Source organism: Misgurnus anguillicaudatus, chromosome 22, assembly GCF_027580225.2.
Source record: "Misgurnus anguillicaudatus chromosome 22, ASM2758022v2, whole genome shotgun sequence".
NCBI classification, from domain to species: domain Eukaryota; kingdom Metazoa; phylum Chordata; class Actinopteri; order Cypriniformes; family Cobitidae; genus Misgurnus; species Misgurnus anguillicaudatus.
The window spans coordinates 6,192,258-6,220,005 of record NC_073358.2 but is presented as its reverse complement, the minus strand read 5'-3'; the positions used below and the strand labels follow the sequence as shown (position 1 = coordinate 6,220,005).

Genomic DNA, 27,748 nt, shown 5'->3' with positions numbered 1-27,748 from the left:
GTAGGAAAAAATAGTCAACTGCATCCCTATGGGGTGGTTTCCCGGACAGGGATTAGGTTTAGCCAGGACTAGGCCTTAGTTGAATTAGGAAATATAACTAGTTTTAACAAACATACCTTACTAAAAACATTACTTGTGTGCATTTTGGAGGCAAACAAAGAGCACTGATGTATTTTAAGATATGTCAGTGCAAGTTGTTTTTAGTTTGGACAGCTCTTAAATTAATTTTAGTCTTGGACTAGTCTAATTCCCCTGTCCGGGAAACCACCTCTAAGTGTAATAGCTCCATGGTCTTTAGCATGTACATTTATGTAAAGTATTGGGTGATATGCCCCATTGAGAGATCGTCCTATCGTCAGCCTGTGAGATTGCAGATACACGATAGTATCGGGGGGCAGGGCAATAGTTTACTCATTTATTTGTTCATTTTTTTACTCATTTATGACAAGCCACTTGATTGGCAGAAATGGCAGAGACACACGTATTACAAGCTCATGTGCAAGGCAGAGGAAGAGTCCGAGTCATGTGCATTACAAGTTCATGTGCAAGAGGTTCATGCCGCACACGTTCAGGTCCGACAAGAGTCCAAGATGCGCGCATTGCACAGTCCCTCCTGAAAAACGCAATTGCACGATTCAACGCATATTCAGCCAAAGTCTGCATATTCTGCATTTTTTCAAATACGCCGCACTTTCACAGCATAAATTGCAGATTTCCGTCCGCAAAATATGCAGGGCTTGCATGTTCTCTTAATCCTTGCGTTTTCGTAGCAAAAATCATCTATATCTTAGCAGAAAGTTGAAAAATGTTGCATTTACTTCACACAAGCGCAGCCATGTCCCCTGTTGCCATGTGAACGTTATGAAGTGACGTGATTATGTGACGTGAACATTATTGAAAAGCTCGAAAAGTTCCCGCAGTTTTTGCAAGTTCCCGCAAAACTGGACTGGATTTTGCCGTATGGCTTGGATTGTCAAGACACCTGTAAAAATGCTTGCTACAGATGCAAAAAACGCAAAAATTTAACCCGATATGATTTTTTACGACTGCCGGAAGTTTCGGAGGCAGTGTTTTAAACGAGGTTGATGCAAAATAAAGTCGCATTTATTTTATTACGTGCGAAAATTTCAGTTTGAGAATTACAGACTCTGAATTTTTCCATGAATGGGGAGGAAAGGACAAAATAAATAGTTTATGCGTGAAACAGATTTTACTCATACAGGGCGCCAGACTAACTTTTTTCACTAGGAGCACAGTGGCCCCCAACTGAAAATTTTAGGGGCGCAACCAGAAAATTTAGGGGAACACACCAAAAATGAACATGCCTACCAAATATTCACATTTCTACTCATTTCCACTGTATTACTAATAAATACTTTAATGACAGATGCAAAAAGTACAATGTGCTGTTTCAAATTCAGTGTCACATCACAAAAAAAGGTCAAATTTACTGGTCGCACATGTGTAATGTAAACGCCACCTTCTTCAAAAATGAGATAATGATTTTGACTAAATGCTCCAAGTCTCAACACGTATTATACATACGTCAAATACTTTCACCTCAAATCCACTAAATCCTGGTCTCGGGTCATTCAGAAATACTGGTTTGTAGGCAATATCCATTTAGGCTGATAGAAAATGCTATTTTACAAAAAACATGTCAGACGCACTTGGAGGGTTGCATCTGAGCTCTTCGATTGTATCTTGGTGTTAAGGGGCTTCTGTCATGGGCTTTGCTCATGTGTTCTAAAAACACAAGTTTGTGATTGTGGCTCAGTCAGCTCAGCCGATCCATCAGAGGAACAGGAAAGTGGATAAAGTCACTGCCAGGTTGAAATGTATGCTGACTGATTGTGGATCTGCAACGTAGACAGTGATGTGTGTGTGTGTGTGTGTGAGAGAGAGAGAGAGAGAGAGAGTAGACAGACCAGCGTCTGAGTCAGCTTTCACCTCTCATCTTTGTGCTGTAATCCTTCATTCTGCTGATTAGTCGTTTTAACACCCATAAGCACCTTTTTGTGACAAGTACGTGAATGTGATAAAGTAAATACTGCATGACTTACTTAATACAGCAATGATTGTATGATCACCTTGTGCGAACTGGAGTGTAACGTAGCTCATCTGCCACGTAAGTCAGCCACATAAACACAGCTGACAGGAAGTGTTGTGTCTCACTGAATAGATTAACTTCTGGAGTTTCTCCTCTTTAAAGCCACACCAAAGATGTCTCGGGAGCAAAACGTCCAAATTTGCCACCAAATTAAAAACGAAAAGAACGGCCTTAAGATTAGATTACGGTACACATATGTTGTGACATTGACATTTTTTCCACAGTTCACAAGAGAGTCAAACCAAGTTCACAAAATCTCTATCTATCCATCTATCTATCCATCTTTGTTCCGTATGTGGCTTTATGCATAATTTAGCAGTAAAGCTGTGAATGTGACCTGCTTCCAGATCCTTTGTCATTGGCACGGCTTTCATTGTGACCACCGTGTTTGTCTGTTTATTAGAGAGAGGGGGATTATAAAGAGATGTTTGTTTGTAATGATTCTGAGTCGTCCAAATGCATGAAATGTGCTCTGTTATGTGGAGCTGTGCCATCAGGGCTTATTAAAAGAGAAATAATTAGTGTACAATGTCTTGTTTTTGTTCCGCCCTATGCTGGGTTGGCTGAATGTAGGCCAGTTTAACCAGCACACTAGTCATTCCCAGTTACATCTCTTTGGAACTTTGTGGGTAGTAAGTTGGATTAAATAAATCCTGATGTTGGGAGAAAGAATAAATTCTGTTTAGAGAATCGTTGGGATGCAGAATAGGACATATAAAAATCACACAAAAATCTCAGGAGAAAATCCTACAAAATGTCCATCTTGTCAGAATTCATTGTCCATTTAAACATATTCTACTAGATTGAATTAACTCTGTCCCTGTGAGGAACCTTTTTTATGTTGGTACTTTCGAAAAAGTTTTTAATCCAAACATAGTTCTAAGATTTTTAGATGAAATAAATGTTAAACATCTTTTCTAGTCTTACTTTATAAGGGTGTGACGAGACACTAAATCCACGAGACGAGACACGAGATTGGGTTCACGAGAACGAGACGAGATGATATTTTTACACTTAAAAAATAAGAAATCCTCAATGATAAAATAAATGAGTAGAAAACTGAAATCACGTCATTTTTAAAAGTTTTAACTAATCAAGGACTGTCCCTAACAATTATTTTGCTAACTGATAATGTAGTAATTTGTTATTTTTGAGTAATAAAAATAGACTCAAGTGAGCAGTACCCTTTAAAATTACATAATAACGAAGATGCAATAATAATTGGTTCAAATAAAGAATTAAAACCAAGTTACATTAAACAACATTACATTAACAAACACATTACATTTGTGTCTTATAAATAAAAAGCATTATGTATGTATTATAACAAATGCCTGCAGGACGCTATCTTCACTTTCACTTTTGATGGAGAGAAACGCTTATTTTTAGCCAAACAACGTTTAAACCCATTTGAATATTTAATATATGTCAATTTCTTTACAATAGAAATGATACAGCCATTGTCATTTTTGAGCAAGAACATGCAGACATTAAATCATGTAAACTGTGTGAGGGTTTAATCTGCTGAGACTTCACATCTGACACTGATCAACAGACAAACACAACGCGTCTCAGACTTCACACGAGTTCACAAATGAACAATATTGGAAACCCAAACAAAAATCAAACGCTGTAAAAGAAAAATATAATGCATGCACTGTAAAAGGTTCAAACAGAAAGCTGCATCCTCCAGAGGTCGCATATGCAGGCTGCATACGTCATCAAAGTTTACATTCGCAAGTCATGAGCATATTACAAGAAGTTGCGAATAACTAAATAAGTAGTAAACTTCATAATTGTTAATATTCTCTAATAAGACAGTCTTTATGAAGTAAATGCAGTTTAAAAATGCGACCTCTGAAGGATGCAGTCTTTTATTTGAGAAACGGCCAGCATTTCACCTCAACAAGAAATCTCGCGAGATGAAATATGTCTCGCGAGATCACAACAAGGCATTTTTTTAACTGGCTATCCTCCAGACATGACGGACCACGTCTTATCTCATTTCGGTCGTGTGGTGCGCGTGCACGCTCGCGGTGTAAAGCGCGTCTGCGCTATACTCAGAGATGTTTTAACAACTGGCTAGTTATCCTCCAGACAGTGACGGTCCGGACCACGTCTTTCTCATTTCGGCCGTGCGGCGCGCATCCCTGCTCGCGGTGTGATGCGCGTACGCGCTATTCTCAGAGATGCCCTTGATGGCCTTTTTTTTGACGACCTAGTTAAGGCGGTAGGGTTTCCAAGCTTAGGCGGGCCCCCTTAACTGAAATATGCTGCGGGAAACCCTGGCATTCCCTTGATGATACTAGCTCATGGAAATAAATGGAATACATCGATATTTTGTGTTTGGCATCGATGCATCGTATCGTTAGAAAATGAATCGATGCGTCGATACATATCGATGTATTGCTACACCCCTAGTATACCGGTTCAAATGAAACCAAAATAAAACAGTATTGATATTCCTTATGTTACTTCATTCATTCATTATGCAGAAAATGGATTGTGAAGTTGACAGATTGCATTTGCTACACAGAGCCGTATTTCACCGAAAGCTAGGCAAAACCGCGTTCATAATCGTGGAAAATCGTCTCTGATTATAAATGCGATTTTGTTTCTTGGTGAAATACTGCTCTGTATAGTAAATGCCGCTCCAACTGAAAGCAGGTGATGGAAATGTACTACTAATCACCGAACCGGCTTTACTGATGAGACACGCATGACAATCTCAGGCGTTTTTTTTTTTTTTTTGCCCAGCTCTACCGGTCTGTTAATTCCAGGCTTAAGTCTCATCAAATTTTGATTTTTGGAGCATCAATGTTACATTTCAGTCACTGATTTTACATTGATTTCAATATTTGACATGACCTTACTCGATATTAAAGATATCAAGGTTATGTTTTCACAGGTCTTCAGCTGGGTTTTCACAGACCCGGGTCAAATTTGAATTATATTGGCCGTCTCAAAATCTGTTTAATGCACTTTTGGTTGTCATGTTGAGTTCAATAAAGATGCTATAATTTGCATTCAAAATGCATTAAAGCTTACATAACACACGCTGTTTCTGCTTATCTAATGTTAATCTTGAGTACCTACAGAGTAGTATTTCTTTCTTCATATATCAAGAGAGTCTTTAGTTTTAACAGATTTATGGTAAATGGACTGCATTTATATAGCGCTTTCATAGACCCATGGCCATCCAAAGCGCTTGACAATTTGCCTCACATTCACCCATTCACACATCCGACGGCAGTGTCAGCCATGCAAGGCGCCATCCAGCTCATTGGGAGCAGCTGCGGTTGGTGTCTTGCTCAACCTCAACAGTTGGTCAGGTGAAGCCGGGGATTGAACCACCAACGTTCCGGTTTGTAGACAACCTACATGAACCACTGAGCCACTGCCGCCCCAGATTTATAAAAGACAGATCAGCTGTACCGATAACTTTCCGAATAAACCCGAGCTCCTGGAGGTGTACCGTGCACTTACGCGCCGATTGCCAACACAAAACATACATTAGATGCAGTTTTACTTACCGTCTGCGACTCGTGACCCGGTTGGGATCGCCCCATTTCAACGAATCCAACGTTACACACGCACAACTCTGCTGCTACCCCAGATAGATAAACTATATGCATTGTTTCCATAATCCTGCATTAATTGGGAAGCTGAACAAGCTTAAATTTCCCTCACAAACAACAACAACACTTCTCTGGTGATTTTGATTTTGTGTCAGCTCTTGGTTGGTGTGTGCACCTTGCACTGGACTTCCTCTGTATTTCCTGCACTGAAATTGCCCATAAAAGAAATTAGCAGATGTTACGTATGTACCCTGTACAAACCCAGAATTACTCCGTCATACTTCCAAATGCTTTTTTTGACACTTTGCCTATGTTTATCATGAGGAATCCAACTCTTAAACGGTGTTAATAAGTCAGTATGCATGAAATAACTTAAAGCTACGACTGACAATTCCCGCAGTTTCCGTAGCATCTAGAAATGTTTGTGTGATACATCATCAATGTTTATAAATGTTAGTGTAAGGTCCAGAGCACTGTTGTAGCAGCCAGCGAAACATATGCTATGTCTGCAGTATATAATATACACAACACAGTATTTTTACTGTACTAGAATGTGGAGTGTACATCCAGAGCATTCTGCATGGAACACTATATCCCACAATGCAATGTGTTGACTTCACGTTTCATTTTCAGTGGGACACTTTTTGTTTTACATGCTATTTTTACTAGTATGCAAGTATTCAGTCATTAACAAAAAAGTCATGCTGCGTCTTTACATGGATGTAGACGATTTCAGTATTACACTGACTATACATTTCCAAACATTTTAAAGGGTGTGTTGCAGGTTAAATTTTTCAATGAATTTGTGCAATTTGCTTGGTGATGATAAACATTTAAACTGTTATCCATTGTATTTTATGTTGTTTGGTATCACAAAATAAAATATAATAGGAAAAAGTACAGTAGTTTGCAATGATTCTTCTTTCCCCCACAACGCACTGTATTACGTCACGCTGGGGAGAGAATTTACCAAAGCCGCCTTAAGAGCATTGAGAGTGACTATAGAGAGACGAATAAAGTACCAGTGGCGGCTGGTGACGTCTTTTTTTGAAGTGCACGATGCGAAGTTCGTCACAACATGTATGTAGCTTGTCGTGTGTGGTTCGTCATTTCAAAATATGTGTTCTGCGCTTTGACAGATTGTGTGTGCATCACGTGTCCTGTCAAAATAAGTGCCCGCTGCCTTGAACTTGAACTTGAAAAGAGACGCTCGCGTGTGCCAGATACTCGCACAATCTCATGCGTAATCAGAGTTTACTGTTAAGGGAGTGTGTTGCGTGTATTTAGGGAACGTGAGCGTCTCTTTTATCATAAACGGTTTTGACGCGTCTCCTGCAAGCACTTATTTTGCCAAAACACGTGATGCACACGGGATCTCTCCACATGCATGACACATATTTTGGAAAAGGAAACCACACACTTGACAATCCGAACACTTATTATGAATTAGCGCATCCTCGGAAGTGCAATCACGAGCCGCCACTGATCTCCACATATATCATAAATAATAATTAGCATGGTAACTTTGCAGTTTACCACATTATATATTTCCTACGATGTATATATGATTTCCAAATTATATACGTAAGCATTAAACAGCAATAAATGTCTCATCTATCTCTATGGCTCTGGCTGAGGCTTTCTCCACTTCTCCCCAACGTGACGTCATCGCCGAATTGCGTAAAAAAACCATTAATACCAAAAACATAAAAAAGTGGTTTTTAAGACCATTTTTGAGACATTTTAAAAATGATATACATATCTTGAGTGATTTATGTATCCATTAATCGACAGTGGTGGTTAACCTACAACACGCCCTTTAAAAGATGCAAATGAAAACATTTCTCTTCATACCACTGATGTATCTCTGCTCTCTCCTCAGGTTGGCGGCACTAAAACAGGGGTTGTGCGTTTTGTGGGGGAGACAGACTTTGCCAAGGGCGAGTGGTGTGGTGTGGAGCTGGATGAACCTCTGGGAAAAAATGATGGAGCTGTAGCTGGAACCAGGTGCATCATCAGTCTTCTACTACCCCATCCTGTCTTTAATAGAGCCTTTAATGCTAATTAAATCAATCGTTTCTGCCATTTTAACTGGCTTTTTTAACATCAGGGTCCTTAAGTAAAGTAATGTAAACCCAGCACAAAATCTGAAAGTTTAATATATATATATATATATATATATATATATATATATATATATATATATATATATATATATATATATATATATATATATATATATATATATATATATATATATATATATATATATATATATATATATATATATATATATATATATATATATATATATATATATATATATATATATGAAGAGTTTGTTTCCAAAACGCGATAAATGCCATTTTTGAAAAAAATGAGTTACTGCCAAAATCAGTATTATATCAGGTCAGTAGTTAAATGTACATTTTTAATTTTACGCAAAATCCAATACCCACCGTGATATTCTGTCATCTTTTCTCCCTCTTCTCCCAAAATGCGACAAACGCCACTCCTCCTTTTTTACAGAACGGTATAAATCTATTCCTGATATTACAGCCCACCAGTCACGCACTGTAAACAAACAATGGCGGCGCGCTGAGTACATGGAGTCCTAGTTTTCCTCATCTACTTTGTACTTCGTGATCAACAAACAAAACAAAATTATACTTTAATTGCATCGCTAAACCTGTGATGGTTTTCTGTGACGGGAAAGAAACGTAAGCCATCAACATCTAATAATTTCCGCGAGAGGCACTCGGTTGCTTGTTCTCCAGACAGCATCAAGCTTCTCATGCTAAAACATTGACCCCAGGGGATCTTATGAAAACTTTACATTATTTTACTTAAAGTCAACGAAAATCGAGCGGGACCAAAACATTTTACAGCTGATCGCTGTGAAAATGTAGAGACTACGTCAAGTATAACCGCAGCAATGTGTTCTTAATATAACAAAGTAAGTGTTTTGGTTAATGCCATTAATGTTTATTTTTAATCATTGTATACCACTAGTCAACTAAATAAATATAAAATGGTAAAGATGAATGCACATTTATACATTGATTTAATAGATTTATAGCATTTTGAAATAAAAAATTGTCATGGATTTATTGCATTTTGTGGAAAAAATTATTCGTTTTTATAATAAAGTTATGGATTTGAATTTTTTATGTTTTTATAACCTAAAGATGCTATGTGAAAGTTTGTAACAGAAAATAGTGGTTTTCATCTTGTCACTTTCTTGGTATAGAAAACACGTTTTTATCGAAATTTGTCAAAATGGATTTATTGCGTTTTGGAACCAAACTCTTCATATATGTATGTATGTATGTATGTATGTATGTATGCATGTATGTATGTATGTATGTTCCTGCTTTTATTTGGTAAAATTCATCAGTACATGTTATTTAAACCATTAAAATGTTTATCGCTGTAATAAAATGCACTATTTGAGTTAATGTAATAATTTATCCAAACAGCTATGGTTAAAACCCCTTGTGTTTATACTAAAGAACTAGGATTGATTGATTTCCAGACAGAATAAACAGGATCATGGTTTGTTGTTGACATTAGGCTCAAGGCTGGATTAGGCAGATTAGATGGTTTGTTTTGTGTTCAGTTCAGATGATAAGAAAAGCTACATTTTAAAAAATGTACTTTAGTGATAAGTGATAATATAATGGTTGCCAATATTTGTAAACTGCATTTTTCTCTCTCGTTCCATCTATCTAGATATTTCCAGTGCCCGCACAAATTTGGCCTGTTTGCTCCGATCCACAAAGTGATCCGCATTGGCTTCCCATCCACCAGTCCAGCTAAAGCTAAGAAGAGCAAGCGCATGGCGATGGGCGTGTCATCCCTGGCTCACAGCCCCTCCAGCTCCTCCATCAGCTCCGTCAGCTCGGTGGCCTCCAGCGTAGGGGGCAGACCCAGCCGCACGGGCCTGGTGAGAGTCAAACTGTTCCAATTCACAGATTCACTTCTACATTTTCATTACATTTACGTTTTTATTCAAAGCGACTTGCAATGCATTACAAAGTATACATTTTTATCAGTATGTGTGTTTCCTGGGTTTGAACCCATGCCGTTGCGCTGCTTACGCTAATGTGTCATGCTAGTGCGTACTGAACAATACCAATTATGACATTACAATCATAAGTACAGTACTAGTAAACATGGCCTAATGTTTACTGAGTGGCCTAAAATACAAATAATACAAATTCTTGTGCATGATTACATCACCACTTTTGGGTGTTTGCATAACCCAGAACGTCCTAGTAATACACAAGCAAATGCTTACCAATGCCCTGATGACCACCCTTGCAATGACTTTGCCATTTGACCATTTACCAAATCCAATGTAAAGTCTGTGTTAATATTCTCGTTTCATCTTATTCAGTGACGTTTTGTTCTTTTCTCACTTGCAGTTGACCGAGACGTCCTCAAGGTATGCTCGGAAGATTTCGGGGACCACAGCACTGCAGGAAGCCCTAAAGGAGAAACAGCAGCACATAGAGCAGCTCCTGGCTGAACGAGATCTGGAGAGGGCCGAGGTCGCCAAGGCAACGAGTCACATCTGTGAGGTGGAAAAAGAGCTGGCAGCGCTAAAGGCTCGACATGTGCAGGTGTGGCTCGCATACACAAACACGTCTACTATGTTGCAAACTTAAATGCATTTCATTTAACACCTCATTCTGTGAATGGGTCTTAGCGGAGTATATATAACACGTGGCCTTTTCTCAATCGTGCAGTATGCAACAGAGACAGAGAGCAACTTGCAGCAAGTTCAAGCACTGCTGGCAACCACTGAAAAAGACAAAATGGAACTGGCCAATCAGCTTGAAGAAGAGAAAAGGTACTATATTCAGCCTATATTTGGCCTTTAACTAAATTGTTTTATGCTATAGGACAATGTTGAGATCACTTGACCAGCCAAAGTCACACGGTAACTGTCGGCATTGGCCCTGATATTGAGCGAAAACATTTTTAAACTCATTTAAAGGCGGGGTGCATGAAAAAACATTGTTGCCTGGGTTGCGTATGTGTGGGGTGGGTCTATCAAAAGAAGGTCCAGATTCTATTGGGGTAGGAGCGTGTTTGTTTAGGTGATTTTAAATGTCAACATTGGCTCTCAGAGATCATGCACCCCGCCTTTAACTGCTTTGTTGTGTGATTGAGGAATTTCCTGACACCTGGTGGTCATTGTGTTTCATGACAGGAAGGTGGAAGATCTTCAGTTCAGAGTTGAGGAAGAGTCCATTACCAAAGGAGACCTTGAGGTATCTGCCTGTTTTACTAAAATAAACACTGAACAACGACTGCCTCTGATGATGATGTGTAACAATTTTCAATCAAAAATGTTTGTTCTGGGAGGATTTCAATTTAAGGAACACGCCCACATTTTGGGAATTTAGCTTATTCACCGTATCCCCCAGAGTTAGATAAGACCATACATACCTCTCTCATCTCCGTGCGTGCTGTAACTCTGTCTGACGCAGCCCCCGCTAGCTTAGCTTAGCACAAAGACCGGAAGTGGGTGGCCCCAGCCAGCACACTGCTCCCAACAAGCGACAAAACAACGCGACCATTCTCCCACCCATGCGCCGCGACCTGCACAGCCAAACCGTGCACAAACAACAAGGCGACACGAGACACAGCGATCCCCCAACAGCACACACACTGAGAACCACACTCTCCGAAGACGAAGCACCGCCGCACGGGCGGAGCGACCCGCACAATTCTGACCGAACTCTCTGCTCCTCACCAGGGGCTTCTCGTGTGCTGCGAGCAGATCACTCCGCCCATGCGGCAGTGCTTCGTCTTCAGAGATCGCTGTGTCTCATATCACCTTGTTATTTGTACACGGCTTGACTACACAAATCACAACACATAAATAGGAAAATGTTCGCGTTATTTTGTCACTTATTGGGAGCAGTATGCTAGCTAAAGCCACCCACTTCCAGTCTTTGTGCTAAGCTAAGCTAGCGGGGGCTGCGTCAGACAGAGTTACAGCACGCACGGAGATGAGAGAGGTATGTATGGACTTATCCAACTCTGGGGGACACGGTGAACAAGCCAAACTCCCAAAATGTGGGCGTGTTCCTTTAAGTTTTGCCAAAAGAAAATGGCAAGGCACATTTAAGGCAGAGCCTTTTAATGTACTTGCATATTTTCAGGTGTTTTTGTAGTATCTTGCTGCACCTTGCAAAATAACCAGATAAGGGATCAGTAGCAGTTATGCCTCAGAGTCTGTTTTTATAACCTATGTTACACACACATTTATATTTGACAGATTTGTAGACTAAGAATTTTTATAGGCAAGTACACAACACTCTGACAGACTGTAATTCTTTCCTTACAGGCTCATTTCTCTTTCATCTATTTAAAAATGCTGTCTCCTGTTTTAAAGGGCACCTATTATGCCCATTTTTACAAGATGTAATATAAGTCTTAGGTGTGCCCGGAATGTGTCTGTGACGTTTCGTTTCAAAATACCACACAGATAACTATTTATATCATGTCCAAAATGCCCCTATTTGTGTTGGAGTAAAAACGCACTGTTTTCGTGTTTGTGCCTTTTTAAAGGATCAGTCCATTTAAAAAAAGGAAAGGTCCGGGTGGTTTGCTCACCATCATGTCATCCGGGGTGTTGATGTCTTTCTTTGTTCAGTCGAGAAGAAATAGTTTTTTGGGGAAGGCGGTCCAGTATTTTTCTCATTTTGGTGGACTTTGATGGACCCCAACACTTTGGAGTTTTGATGGAGTTTAAAATTGCAGTTTCAAAGGACTGTAAACGATCCCAAACGAGGCATAAGGGTCTTATCTAGCGAAACAATTGTCATTTTTGGCAAGAAAAATAAAAAATATGCACTTTTAAACCACAACTTCTCGTCTTCCTCCGGCTGTGTGACGTGTCAGTGCAACCTCACGTAATTGCGTAATGCTGTAAAAAGTTTACGCGTTACATATATAAAACGCACATGGGGCGTAGTTTCGCATACGGCATCCGTGACCTCTTGACGTGATGACGTATTACGTGAGGTCGCGCTAGCACGTCGCATGACCGGAGATAGACGAGAAGTTGTGGTTTAAAAGTGCATATTTTTTATTTTTCTTGCCAATAATGACAATCGTTTCGCTAGATAAGACCTTATGCCTCGTTTGGGATCGTATAGAGTCCGTTGAAACTGCAATTTTAAACTGCAATAAAACTGTTACGTGTTGGGGTCCATTAAAGTCCATTAAAATGAGAAAAATCCTGTGTTGTTTTCCTTAAAAAACATAATTTCTTCTCGACTAAACAAAGAAAGATATCAACGTTTTGGGTGGCATGGTGGTGAGTAAATTATCTGGATTTTTTTCTTGGACTAATTCTTTCAATGCAAATGAGCTACAGCTCCTTGCTCCCTTACCAAAAGAGGCAGTGAGCCCCTAATAGATCTGAAACTTGTAAATACAGTCTGGAACAATAGTATCTCACTATTGAGATATGGCAAACATAATACAACTCTTTGTGGGTGGAAACTTTTGTAATGCAAGACTGTCAGTCAGTGGTTGTGGGCGGGGCTTTATCAGTTAAGCAGTCACATGCCGATTTTAATTTTCTTGTTAATGCGAATTAAAAAAATGTTTTTTTCTTTGTAAGGTGGTTGTGTTCACATACATTTATGTCCAAACCTTGTAAAATTGGATTTTGCATAATAGGCGGCCTTTAATATATAAACAAATACTACTCGTCAGTCTCTCCGCTGTCTAGCTGGATACGAAAAGATTCTTCGGACCTGCTTATCTTTTTCGTGCTGTGTGTTTCTTATTCTCTGTTTCTCATCTTTGTCTTTTCACTCCCCCCTCTCTTTCTCTCTGTAGACTCAGACCAAACTGGAGCATGCCCGTATTCGGCAGCTCGAGCACAGTCTGCATTTGGAAATGTCCAAAGCAGAGCGGCTCCAGAAAGAGTTAGAGGAGAAGATGGTAATTGTGCAGGGTGATAAGATACCCCAGCCTGTAGCCATCTCTCCCAAACCCATTATTGTGTGTGCGCCCGTGTCTATGGGCATTCAATGCTTGCGCTTGATTCGCCTGGCATGGGATCTCCATCATTCGCTATTACCACGTTTAATATTTGACCTGATTTTAGTATTCAAAAAAGTAGGTGCTGTTACCATTCTAGAATCACCGGACCAAATTAAGCTCACCCTACAAAGATACGCTTGTACAATTGGTATTGCAGATTTAGTAAGAGATGGAGCATGAGAGTCTTGATATTTGAAAAAGTTACTTCATGCCTTGGCTCGATTTTTATAATTCGCATTTCTGAATTCGTGTTATTGATGATGAAGTTGGATTTTACCTCTATGACTTTATGAAGTAAGTGCATAGTTGTGAATCTCACAGTCATGAGTGTTGGAGATCTTTGCCTGTCTCTGTGAGCCACCACTGCTCTTAATAGCAAGAAACTGCTTTCAAATTTCATTCGCTGACTCTTTTTTTCATCCATTTTGTTGTTGTCTCATCAGCTCCCTAAAACTCTTGGGGGAGTTCAAGATTGTCTGTATTGTCTGCTTTTTTCACACAATGTTTTTTAGGGGTCAAGCCCCGAAGGGGCGTAGAACCCTATTGTTATTGTTAGTTTTCTTATTATTATTATTATTATTATTATTATTATTATTATGTTTCCTCTTCCGCCATTGAAGTCAATGGCAGCCCATAGAACCGTACGTAGGAAAGTTATGAAATTTGGCACACATGTAGAGGACAGTCTCAGAAGTTACTACAGCAACATTGGTGTGTCTGACTCAAACCCTCTAGCGCCACCAACAGTCCAAAAATCCACTTATGTTCATGCTCACAACTTCTGACCCGCGAGTCCTAGAAACTAAATTCTTGTTTCCTCTGAATCCTTGGCTCATGATGATTCAATTGCACATGTTGATGTCATTTGTGTCATGCACATCTTTCCGCCATTTTGAATTTTCCGTAAAACCTACTTTTTCGAACTCCTCCTAGACCGTTTGTCTGATTTGCATGTCCTTTGGTATGTAGCATCTAGAGACACCCCAGACAAAAAGTTATCAAAAGCTTTTTGATAGACCAATGCGTTCTCATATAAATTGATAACATATATGGCGGCGAGCACGCCAAAACGGACGTGAGGCTGTATCTTCGCAACGCTTTGGTGTATTGACACGAAACTTGGTATATGTCATAACAGTCATGACCTAAGGGTGCCTGCAACGTTTTGTCACAGCGCCACCTAGTGGTCACCAGATTCAAAAAATGCCTATTTTCGCTTATAACTAGTTCAAACTTGAGTCTAAAATCATGAAGGTGGTCTTGTTAGATTCCTTGAGGCATGCCGAGTCAAACGATACCCAACGGTTTTCGGTCGGCCATTTTGGGTGTCGGCCATTTTGAATTTTCTCATTAAGTTCAGTATTTCACAAAGAGAATGGCGTATCGCTACGAAATTTGGCATGGTTCATCAGTGACATGTTCTGAGCGCACCTATAAATCTTTAGGACGGCGCCACCTAGTGGTCAGGATATGTAAAGAAATTGTTTAAAATCTTTATATCATTTGATTAAATTGCCACACTGACATAAGACTTCACTCTGTTGATTCCTTGGCTCATGCTGAGTCCGACTGTACCAAATATGTCTGAGTCAAGCCTACTTCCTGTCGGCCATTTTGAATTATATTGAACACCTACTTTTTCGAACTCCTCCTAGAGCGCTCGTGTGATTGGCTTGATTTTTGGTATGCATCATCTAGAGACACTCCAGACAAAAAGTTATCAAAAGCTTTTCAGTAGACCTGTCCGTTGTCGTATAACGCATCAAAGAATGCGAGGACGTACACGCCAAAATGTGTTTGAGCCTGTATCTTCGCAAAACGTTTGCGTATTAATATGAGACTTGGTATATGTCATAACAGTGATGCCCTGAGGGTGCATGCACCATTTCGTCACACTGCCCCCACTGGTCACGAGATATAAGAAATGTCTATTTTTGCTTATAACTACTACAAACTTGAATATAAAATTATGAAAGTGGTCTTGTTAGATTTCGTGAGGCATGCCGAGTCAAACGATACCAAATGGTTTTTGGTCGGCCATTTTGTGTGTCGGCCATTTTGAATTTTTTCTTTAAGTTCAAGTATTTCAGAAACGCAATTGCGTATTTTTATGAAACTTGGTATGGTTCATCAGCAACATGTTCTGAGAGGACTTGTAAACTTTTTGGTGCCCCCTAGTGGTCAAAAAGATTTGAGGCTATATCTCTGCATCTCTTCATCGTATTTACACCAAATTTGGTGAGTGTCATCACAATCATGACCTGAGTCACCATCTATTGTTTTGGTCAGTGCCCCCTAGTGGTCAAATAATTTAAGGCTATATCTCCGTATCGCTTTATCGTATTTACACTAAATTTGGTATGTGTCATCACAGTCATGACCTGAGGCACCATTTATTGTTTCGGCACAGCGCCACCTAGTGGTCTCAAGATACAAAAAATTGCTATTTTTTTACTAAAAATAATGCAAACTTAGATCTTAAATCATGACAGTCATCACGTATGAATCATTTGTGGCCATGTTTGGCTTGACCCCGGTATCGCTGCTTGCAGCTATATTTTTAATTGTTTTTGATGCTGAAATACAGCCTATGGCCTCTAAAGGGCTTGAGATTTAACTGTCTCCACCTGGCACGTCTGCGTTTTATCCCAGGATTTATTATTCTAGCGGCTACTGCTAAGGCTTTAGTGTATTTTATTGTTCTTCAACTTATTATTTACCTCCTGTCCAAAACGTTGGCACATAACACATCATATAACACAGCTGGTGTACACACATCTCAAAAACTACTAGAGCCATTAGCAAAGCGTTACTATTCACCCTGAATACCCTGAATACACTTTATGATTCAAGGGATAGTTCACCCAAAAATTAATCATTTACTCACTCTCATGTTGTTACAGTACAAACCTATTTACATTTCTTTGTTTTAATGAACACGAAGGAGGATATTTTGGGGGGTGTTTGTGGCCGGGCCGTTCATGGGCCCCATTCACTTCCATAGTATTCTTTTTTTCTTTTTTCTTCCGGCTGACTGATGAGGTAAAGTGCACCCTGGTACGTTTCGGAGCGATCACACTAACCAAACAAACCATACTTTGGGGGTCAAATTGGGTCAAACAGGCACGGATACGGTTTTGGACGCATAGTGTGAGTAGGCTCTTAGTAGGCCTGGGTAAATAAATAAATTCTTTGATTTTAATCATATTAAAGGTTAAATTTGTAAGATATTTGCAGTAAAATATCCAAAAACCACTAGTCCGGTGTTATATATTTTTGTCCAGCTGATTTCTAACAGTCAGCTCGTTTACATGCACACCAATAATGCGATTATTTCCAATAATGCGAGTAAGGTCTTAATCGCAGTAAGATGTTTACATGACTGGAGCTAACCTCTTCACTCCGGTTTACATGCAGTTTTTATTTTCGGATTATTCACACATAGCCCAATGCAGAGCACAAATGATGAACTCACATATATGGTCCACTGTTTTAATTTACTTGCGTTAAATGACAAACACGTTGTTATAGATGTATTTCATTAGCCGTGATGAAGATATAAATATGACAGTGCCTGTAAAGGGCGTTCACATTAAAACGATATAAAAATATAGTTTTAAAAATCGTTTTATATTAAAGATAATAGCAGAGTTCACACAACAACTATAACGATAGCGATTTTGGCACATGATGAACGATAAACCATTGACAGCCAATCAAATCTTTTTGAACTTGAAGTGCACGCGCACTTAAAATGCAGTAGAAAGCTCATTCATTGCTGAGGTTATAACATAAAATTACCTCAGGTATCCAGCGCTGATGCAGTTGTTGCTGTGATTTTTCTACCACACTGACTACGCCAAAAGGTAATTATTACACAACCTACTACATTCATTGTTTAGTTACGCGAAACGCAGTAAGTTGAGGACATCTGCTGGTTTCCCGCTGTGTAAATGCAACAAGAACAGCATATTCAGTGACATGTAAACAATTGCAAAAAAGTTTTTATTACAAGAAATATCCAATATTAGGTAATGCCACACTCGTTGAGCGAATTAGCATGAAGTTATCATTATGATGTGGTCACTAATATAAGTATCGTTATAATTATCGTTATAATGTCCCTCAAGGTTTTATACACTGCTGTCGTGTTATTTGAGCTGTTTCTGAATGAAGGCAGACTGCTGACAGCGAGTCGTATTGGCAGAGTTCATGTAAAACTTCCTAATGTCAAGTTTAAAACGAATTTGTGGTTAAGGTGCGTGACTAAAACACACGCGCACTTCAGTTAGTGCGGTATAAATGCGATTAAAGCGTTTACATGGACGCATACTGCAATTATAAACGGCGTACGCCACCTCTTTTAATGCGATTATACTTATTGCGATTATGGCCTTAATCGCATTATTTTTATCGAATTATTGCGTTTACATGAGGTAAGGTATAATCGCAGTATTGCCAAAATCCCATTATAATCGCATTATTGGTGTGCATGTAAACGAGCTCAATATCTATAAGGTTTTCAACTACTTGTAAATTAAGAGAAAATTGCTGCCCGAAAAAGTGAAACGGGGCCGTGGAGTTTCCTGTAAATGACGTCAAAATCTACGTTAACCTTTGTTACCGCCTTTACTGATGTAAAAACCACATGACAACAGTGTCGTGGACAAAAGCGGAAGTAATAGCGTCTGTCGGGGCACTCGCTTTTTTATGGTAAGTTTGTGCATCTGAACATTTAATTCTGTGCTGTGTTAACAAACCATAGTATTGGACTAATACTGTAACATCTATGACTAACAATTGCGTTTTGAACATTACATGAACCTTACATAATGAAAAAAACAAGATTACTTTACCTTATGTGTAACATGATTTCTCGTTACCGTCTGACTGATGGGCATCAGCGTTTGAGTTAAAGACAACAAATCCCATCAGTCCACGCTGGTTCAGAGCATCATTAATCTACGTCATTGTTATTGATTTGATCTGGCGCCCTCTAGCGGCGGGGATTATACAAATTGCATCTTTAAGTTTAATAAAACATTATTGATCTGGGAAATCACTGAATCAATTATTTTTGTCTGTGCTTTACTTTAGGCAAGGCTTGTAATGAGTGCCTTGGGCAAGCACGGGCGATACTCGAGACAGAAGTTTATCATTTTCACGTGTTTTTCAATGGCCAATTTCAATATTTAAAGGAAAACAACACAGTTTCAATATTTTACTATGTTCTTACCTCAACTTAGACGAATTAATACATACACTGAAAAAAATTATTTTCAAGAAAAAAATTATGAGTATTTTGTCTTGTTTTCAGTAAAAATATCTAAAAATTCTTAAATTAAGATGCTTTTTCTTGATGAGCAAAACGACCCAAGAAAATAAGTCTAGTTTTTAGACCAAAAATATCCAATTTAAGTGATTTTGTGCATAAAACAAGAAAAAAAATCTGCCATTGGGGTAAGCAATTTTTTCTTGAATTTAGTGTTTAAGAAAAATGTTCAAGATTTATTTGCTTACCCCATTGGCAGATTTTTTTTTTGCTTGTTTTAAGAATTTTTAGATATTTTTACTGAAAACAAGACAAAAATACTAAGAATTGTTTTTCTTGAAAATCATTTTTTGCGTTGTAAAAACTAAAAAAATTTCTACATTTTTTTTCATTTTGCTCATCAAGAAAATGCATCTTAAAGGGAACTGACTCCATAGTAGGAAAAACATAATTTGGAAGTATTGTGATAAATGATGAAGAAAATATTTTGATAAATGATGGTAGGCACACAGTTGACAGTACCCATTAAACTCCATCATATTTTTTATTCCTACTATGGAAGTCAATGGTCACTGTCTGCTGTGTGTTTACCATCATTTCTCAAAATATCTTCTTTTGTGTTCATCAGAAGAAAGAAATTCATACAGGTTTAGAACAACATGAGGATGAGTAAATGATAACAGAATTTTCATTTTAAAGTGAGCTATCCCTTTAAGAACTTTTAGATATTTTTACTGAAAACAAGACAAAAATACTAAGTAAGAAAGTTTTTGCAGTGCAGCCCTATCGTGACAATTTAACATCTAAGCGGCCACTCACACTGCAAAAAATGATTTTCAAGAAAAAAAATTCTTAGTATTTCTGTCTTGTTTTCAGTAAAAATATCTAAAAAAAATTCTTAAATTAAGATGTTTTTTGTTTTTTTTGATGAGCAAAACGAGAAAAAGCACACAGAACACTAGCAAACACCATGTACACCAGACAGTAATAACTACCTGGCTTAGCAACACCTTAGCGACAACACAGAAGTTTAGCCATGGTTAAGCATCACTAGTTAGGCTGTCACTGCTTTAAGCTGAGGTGAATGATGAACCAAGCACGCTTCACATTAGGGCTGTCAAATTTTAATTCGAATTTTGAATATTCGTCGAATGTAAAAAAATATGCATATTCGAATGTAAAACTTTGCATTCGAATTTTACCTGTGTCACGAAGCTCACGCAACGTGATGATGACGTAACTGACGCGGATTGTTATACAGAGCGTTAACGGCTCAGTCAACTATGCGGAGCAAGCCAGCGTTATTCATTTGAAAATAGCAAGAAAAGAAAGTGGGGATTACGAGTCGGACAGAATACATATTAAAATGGCTGTGTGATGCTGCTTTGGTTTTTGGAGCATCAACTGGAATTCAACCGCAAAGTGAAACTAGCTGAGATGACGGAATTAATGTCGTCTGCTTCTAAATGCAGTTTTAAAGTTTAAAATAACTGATCAACACGAAAGTGCAATAATACAGCTGCTTGTTTAGCAACATTAAAACCATGTGTGCATCTACAGAGTCCACACCGCATATGAGAGAGTTGCAATGTAACGCCGCGGTGGCTTTATTTTTATGACTGACTGGAAACTTGACTTTCATCTGGACATTTGATATGCAAGTTTTTCATCAACATTATCTGCGTGAAATATAAACATGATGATCATCCGCCAACTCGACTGTTTCAGCACGTCTTCTATGTTAATTACGGAGAGTCTGCTTTATTAACGGCTTCGCTCTGCGCGTAAAGTTAAGTTAAACATTTCTGTTCTGTACTTTATTACTCGCATATATTTCTACATATTTTCAACCAAGGAACACACAAAATATAATATAAGTTGTTGTGAATAGCGTTTAAGCTTGACAAAATTTAAATGACTAATGATCTTTCCCACTTATTTTGGCTTAAAGATTAATTCGTTTTCATACTTTATTAGAAACACGTACATTTATCTACTTATATATTATATAAAATGCCCTATATATATATGCATTATCTATGTATGGCATTCGTTTTGTACATTTACAGGTGCACAAATATACTGGTTAATTTTGATTTCATTAAGACAACGCGTTGTGTTCTGTATTGACTGAGGCTCTGTAAAAAAAAAAAAATTAATTAATGTATGGTAAATAAAATAATTTGTTAATGTATACATGGATAGTTTCTTGACAATGTTTGTGTTAATAGCCTACACACGCTGGCTGTTGAGGCATTTTGCACTTCCAGATATCTATGTGCACTTTTGTTCCTTTGCATATGAATTTAAGAAATTATCTTTAATTTATTAGTGTTTATAACATTCGTTTTAACCAAAAATATGCTGTGCATGATTTGTTTATATTATTGGGGCTTTGTGCTGCGCCCTCTTGTGGGCTTTTAGGAGTATTTTCTCCAAGATAAAGTAGGTCTTTATAATTCGAATATAATTCGAATTTTATTATTTTTCAAGGACGAATTTCGAATGTACTTATTCAGCCATTTTGACAGCCTTACTCCACATACTCTAATCAACAGGATTTCACATTTATCAACAGGTCAGAGGCAGAATCCAGCCAACACCCGTGAGGCTGGGCAAGAGTATCAAGGTGATATAAGGGGGGTAACACACTGTGTGACCTTCTAAACCAAAGATGAACATTAAACTTAGAAATCGTTCGGTCACCTCTCTCCTGTGATTTGAAACTGCGAATTTGATTTCTTGTAGTGCTATCTAGTCTGCCTACCTAATGGTACTTTCCTTGTAACTATCGAATTTTCCAATAGGATATGATCTTTCCACAATCACTAACATTTGGTGTGCCGTCAGATGAAAAATCTTGTTTGCCAAATATCTTTTCATACTTTGAAATCTTGTAGTGATTGCATGTGTTTGTATTTCTTTGGACTTGCTGCCATCTCATGCCTGGCTGCTTTTAGATGGACAGACTGAGAAGAGCTTGCTTGATCTGTTATTTTACAGGAATGCTGGTGTAGTCTTAGGTTGCACTGTATCTGCATTTTTGCACCCGCAAGAGGCGTTCACGAAATGGCCATTGGCAGAAATGATTGCTGGGCAAGAAAAAGCCTTTTTGCTTCTTGTGCTTGTAACGCCTTATCGGACCAAGTCTCCAGTTCTGGTGGTCAACTCTTTAAGACATTTCACAGTATAGGGATACACTAGTATATAAAGTTAGACCGAATAAACAATTTCTACAAATAATTTATAGCACGATTTTTTTTTTTTTTTTTTTGTTTTTTTTTGTTTTTGTCTTGTTTTCAGTAAATATATACACATTTTTGGATTAAGATGCTTTTTCTTGATGAGCAAAACAACCCAAGGAAATAAGTCTAGTTTTTAGACCAAAAATATCAAATTAAAGTGATTTTGTGGATAAAACAAAAAAAATCTGCCAATGCTGTAAGCTAATTTTTCTTGAATTTTCTTGAATTTAGTGTTTAAGAAAAATGTTCAAGATTTTTTTGCTTACCCTATTGGCAGATTTTTTTGCTTGTTTTATGCACAAAATCACTTAAATTTGATATTTTTGGACTAAAACTGGACTTAAAACAAGCAAAAATATCTGCCAATGGGGTGAGAAAATTTAGTTTGAATTCAGTGTTTAAGAAAAAAATCAATCTTATTTCAGGATTTTTTCTCTCACCCCATTGGCAGATATTTTTGCTTGTTTTAAGCACAAATTCACTTAAATTATATAATTTTTGCCAGAAGACTAGACTTTTTTTCTTAGGTCATTTTGCTCATCAAGAAAATACATCTTGATTTAAGAACTTTTAGATATTTCTACTGAAAACGAGACAAAAATACTAAGTAAGAAAGTCATTTTTTGCAGTGTACATTTTTTTGCATTTAAATACTTGAAATGTGCTTGATTGATATCAAAATAATGTAAAAATAAAAAACCAAAAATTCCTTTTCTCCTGGTAGAATATGGCTTGGACAATTCTGTGCCAGTTTTGGCTTAGCCAATAATGTTATTAATATCACATTTTAGAGCTTTGTCATGTCATACACTGCAAACAATTATTTTCAAGAAAAAAAAATTCTTAGTTTAAAAAATTTTAATATTTAGACAAAATACTAAGATGCTTTTTCTTGATGAGCAAAACGACCCAAGAAAATAAGTCTAGTTTTTATACCAAAAATATCAAATTTAAGTGATTTTGTGCATAAAACAAGCAAAAAAATAATAATTGCCAATGAGGTAAGCAAATTCTTCTTGAATTTTTCTTGAATTTAGTTTTTAAGAAAAATGTTCAAGATTTTTTTGCTTACCCCATTGGCAGATTTTTTTGCTTGTTTTATGCACAAAATCACTTAAATTTGATATTGTTGGACTGGGGACTGGATTTGTTTTCTTGGGTTGTTTTGCTCATCAAGAAAAAGCATCATAATTTACAAATTTTTGGATATTTTTTGCTGAAAACAAGACAAAAAATACTAAGAATTTTTTTCTTGAAAATCATTTTTTGCAGTGTATGCTGAATTGATATTTAAGTTTAGTCAAAAGCAGTCGAGACAATGCAAAAATTACTTGATTCTTAAAGAGTTCCCTAAGAATGAAGAACTGGAGGCTTTGGCATGTACACAGTGTAATGCAGGATTTATGACCCTTATTCTGTCCACCAGCAAACTACGGTAGAGGAGAAGAGCCGGGTCATACAACTGGAGGAGGAGTTAGCTGTGCGCAAGTCCGAGGTCGAAGAGCTTCAGGCCCGACTGCAAAGAGGCTCCTCGGCGACAGATGCCGGTTCGGGTGTGAGCTCGGAGGCTCTGGTCTTGCGGGAACAGCTGCTATCTGCGGGCCGTGAACATCGCGAAGAGAGCAGCCAGCTGCGTGAGAGGTACGAGGCGTCCCTAAGTATCAGCCAAAAGGAGGTTGAACGTCTTAAAGCCAGCACAGAACGTCAAAGCCAGGAGATCTCCGACCTGAAGCAAAGACTTCAGCAGGCCACGCGTGAAAACATGGAGATGATGGACAGCTGGAAAACCAAGCTTGATGCCTTGGTTGGAGATCATCAACGTGCCCTAGAAGAGCTCAAGGCCTCATTAACAGGAGATCGTGGGGCGGCCGAGAGCACTGGCGGAGAGGGTGAAGGAACCACACCTGAGATGAGAGCGGCTCTAGAAAGCCTCAGGATGGAGCATCAGCTAGAAGTGGAGAATTTGAAAGCCAAACACGAGATTGACGCTGCAGTCATGGCCAAGGAACGAGAAGACCTACGGGCTCGCCTCCAAGAACTACGAGATCAGCTGGCGGAGAGCGAGGAGAACTGGAAGATCCAGGTGGAAACCAAGAGCAACCAGCACGTTTTGGAACTGAGAGAAGTCTCGGAGAAGCTTCAGAAGGCTGAGTTAAGGATCAGCGAGCTGTACAAGTCCAATGAGGAGCGAGACCGACCCATTCAAATTCTGAAAGAGCAGCTGGAGCTGGCTGAAAAGAAGATGGTGGACTACGAGGCCCTGCAGAAGGCTGAAGCTCAGAGCCGAGCGGAGATCCTCTCTCTTCAGGAGAAGCTAAGGGTCAGTGAGAACCGACTGCAAGCTGTAGAGGCGGTTCACACAACCAAGGATGTTAATGTAAGTGTACACTGGGGCAGTACCGAATGGAAATGACTCTTACTGAAATTGTTGTCTTGATTTGAAATCAAACCCAAAATACTCCTAATGGGATGAATAAAAAAAAACAAGATCCTAGTACATTTAAAGGGATAGTTCACCCAAAAATGTGAAGATATTTAGAAAAATGTTTCAACCAAACAGATCTGGGGCACCATTGAGTTCCACAGTATTTTTTATTTTATTTCTATGGAAGCCCTTATCTACTTTGTAACAGATATTTTTCTTATATCTTCATTTGTGTTTAGCAGAACAAACTTTTATATTAGTCTGGATCAACATGAGGATGAGTCCATCATGAAATAATTTTCAATTTTGGATGAATTATTCCTTTTAATAAGCTAATAAACAAGAGTAAACCGACATTTTTTGGTACTGCACTGGTTCTAAGTTTTGACAGAAATTTCAGTATAAAGGGTTTATAAATCTATTTTGACAGTTTTCTTTAACAAATGAATTCATTTTTTTATTTTCTCCCATTACAGATGATAGAAAATAATGACAACTCCGAAGAGAAGATTAAATTAAAACAGAATATGGAAGGTACAGTTAAACTACTATAAATGACATATGATGTTATATCTTGTGTTCCATGTGATAATAGGTTTGGTTAAAAGTGGAATGCTAAATATTGTTTTTATTAAAACTATAATTTCACTGTATTGTCTGTAACATGTGTTTGACAGTCATGTATATGTTTGAGAGAAAGAGAGAGAGAGAGAGAAAATGTTGGTGTTTGACTGACAGTTCTGTTACATCCTGTTAACACTGTTACTCTACCGTAATCGAATTGACAGTAGCTGCGTTTCCATTACTCTTCAAATTGCGCAAATTGAAATAGCGAATTGAAAATGCACCCAATGGAAACACATAAATTTTTCATAAACTGCCATATATCGCAAAAAAATGTTTACGCTCTGTTGAGGTGGTTTTTCAGTCAATTCGAAAAAGGAATATATAAAAAAACTGCAATGGAAAGTTTTTTCGCATATACAGGTGACCTCATGTGCGTAAAATCACTGACCATTCTTCGAAAATGATGATGTATGTTTGGTTGGAGGACCAGACAGAAGAGGTGTGTAATGGGGCGTACACACCAGAAGCGAATTTAACTATTTGCGCAAGTAGATTACATACAATGACAATTCAAAGATGCGAAAAGACTTGAAATCACGTGGGGCGATTCGCTAATGATGCACATTGGGCGGCGAAATTGCCACGAACATGCATTTTTTACTTCAAATGCATATTGCAGGCAAGTAGAAAATATTCTCAAGCGTAAAATTCAAATGACACAAAGTTAAATACCGTGAGAAATTTAGAGCGAGGAACGGGATGATTCGCGTCTAGTGTGTGTATGCCCCATAATACTTTAACACATATTACCGTACTTTCCGGACTATAAGCCGCACCGGAGGATAAGCAGCATCATTTAAAAATGCGTCATTAAGACGAAATTACACATACGTCATGTTTATTTAGAAAAATATTTAACAAAATCCAAGCCGAAGAACAGACATTTAATCTGGAATGGCAAGTTATGAACAATAGCAGACAGAACAGCAGGCTGAATAGATGTCTGTACGTTAAAGTAATATTATCAGTTATTTAAACGATAAACCATAGCACAGAACTTACCTGGAAGGTTGAAAAGGCTAAATTAACAGAACAAGCCAACTAGCGTGAAGTTCGCGTACTCGTCATTCCACATTACTGAATCAATTGAATTACATAAATACAGAAGCAGCATATGGCGGACTCTCGCAACTGTAGATGGTAATGTTGTCTCTTACCTCATAAATGTCAAAATTAATTCATACTTACTTACAGGGGGGGCAAATGCGTTCGAGTCACTCTCGCAATATTTTGATGTCAGCTTTATGTCGGTCTGCGTGGTGCCGTATGAAGTCGAACAAACCTGTCGTCATGGTTTTTGGAATGACTTATCGAGAGAAAACAAAATCACGCTTCGGTCACATAACATCGGATAATGGAAACGCCGTCATTTCTGAATAGTTTTCTCAACATTTAGAAAATAAAGCTAAAGTTTTGTGCAAAGCTTTAAAGCCGTTCTATGCAGTTTCGGCGTTTTTGTCAAACAGCGACCGCTAGAGTCGCTGGAGAATACTTGCAACTGTCGTAATTTTCCACTCTAGTACTCCAAAGATAATGACCAGGTAATGTTTCACAATTTCATACAAATATTAGGCTCCTGCATAGTCTACTAAACTACAGATGATGGTAATAGGCGGATAATAATACGTTTATTCCAAGTGTAGAGTGCATATAATAATAAAATAGCACGTTTGCTAGCTTATAATGTTTTAACCTGATTGCAGCTAAATCACAATTAAACATTACAAAATGCCATGACAAAGTTAATTGTGTACATTGCATTATTTCATAACGTTGTTCGTTATAATGTCACTATACATGATTATTGCTATTTATCATAATAGTTTGCAAATTGTGCATGTTTACACTATTTACAACCTCTAGGCTTATTTATGTCCTGATAGTTATGTGAGATATTGACAACAGTTGTCATGATAATCGCATGACATACTACAAGCAAGCGCAACAACATACAACATAGACCGCAAACAAGTTTACAAATGAGAGATTCACTTACTAGTCCATCAACAAGATCGCCAGATCAGCATCTCATCCAGTGCTGTCTTTTAGCTCACGCCAACGAGTAAAAACCTGACCGAGTGGGACTCTTGTCGGTCCCTACCACAGTCAGATTCTCTTTTCCTACTCACTTCCGAACGCACTTTCTTAACTTTTAAATCGTTTAGCCTCACGTCTCAAATTCGCGCGTGCAGTTGTTGTTATAGGCTTGATCGACTTCATGCAACGCTGCAGGAACCGACAGCCGGATGACGTCAAAGTGCCGTCTCGGATCATTCTCGCGGTACTTTGACGTCATCCGGCGGTCGGTTCGTGCAGCGCCACACGAAGTCGAACAAGCCTAACGTGTGTGACGTCGTTGCTGTAAAGCAAGTCGTGATTCTTGCGAGATTTGTCAGGGGCGGTTCTCTCAAGCTTGCA

At 38.3% G+C, this 27,748-nt stretch overlaps 1 protein-coding gene across 4 annotated transcripts in view; it reads left to right on the top strand.

Annotated features, from left to right (window-relative positions):
- The window catches only part of clip2 (CAP-GLY domain containing linker protein 2), a 52,389-nt gene that overhangs the window by 19,571 nt on the left and 5,070 nt on the right, over positions 1-27,748 (top strand). The window contains exons 4-12 of one of the 4 annotated variants that reach the window (XM_073861195.1): positions 7,571-7,695; positions 9,421-9,634; positions 10,116-10,313; positions 10,440-10,543; positions 10,907-10,967; positions 13,555-13,659; positions 21,612-21,662; positions 23,705-24,655; positions 25,180-25,237. In XM_073861195.1, coding sequence (XP_073717296.1) covers positions 7,571-7,695; positions 9,421-9,634; positions 10,116-10,313; positions 10,440-10,543; positions 10,907-10,967; positions 13,555-13,659; positions 21,612-21,662; positions 23,705-24,655; positions 25,180-25,237 — 1,867 coding nt within the window. The remainder of the gene's footprint in view (positions 1-7,570; positions 7,696-9,420; positions 9,635-10,115; positions 10,314-10,439; positions 10,544-10,906; positions 10,968-13,554; positions 13,660-21,611; positions 21,663-23,704; positions 24,656-25,179; positions 25,238-27,748) is intronic. The other 3 variants (XM_073861197.1, XM_073861196.1, XM_073861198.1) reach the window with 3 other exon arrangements.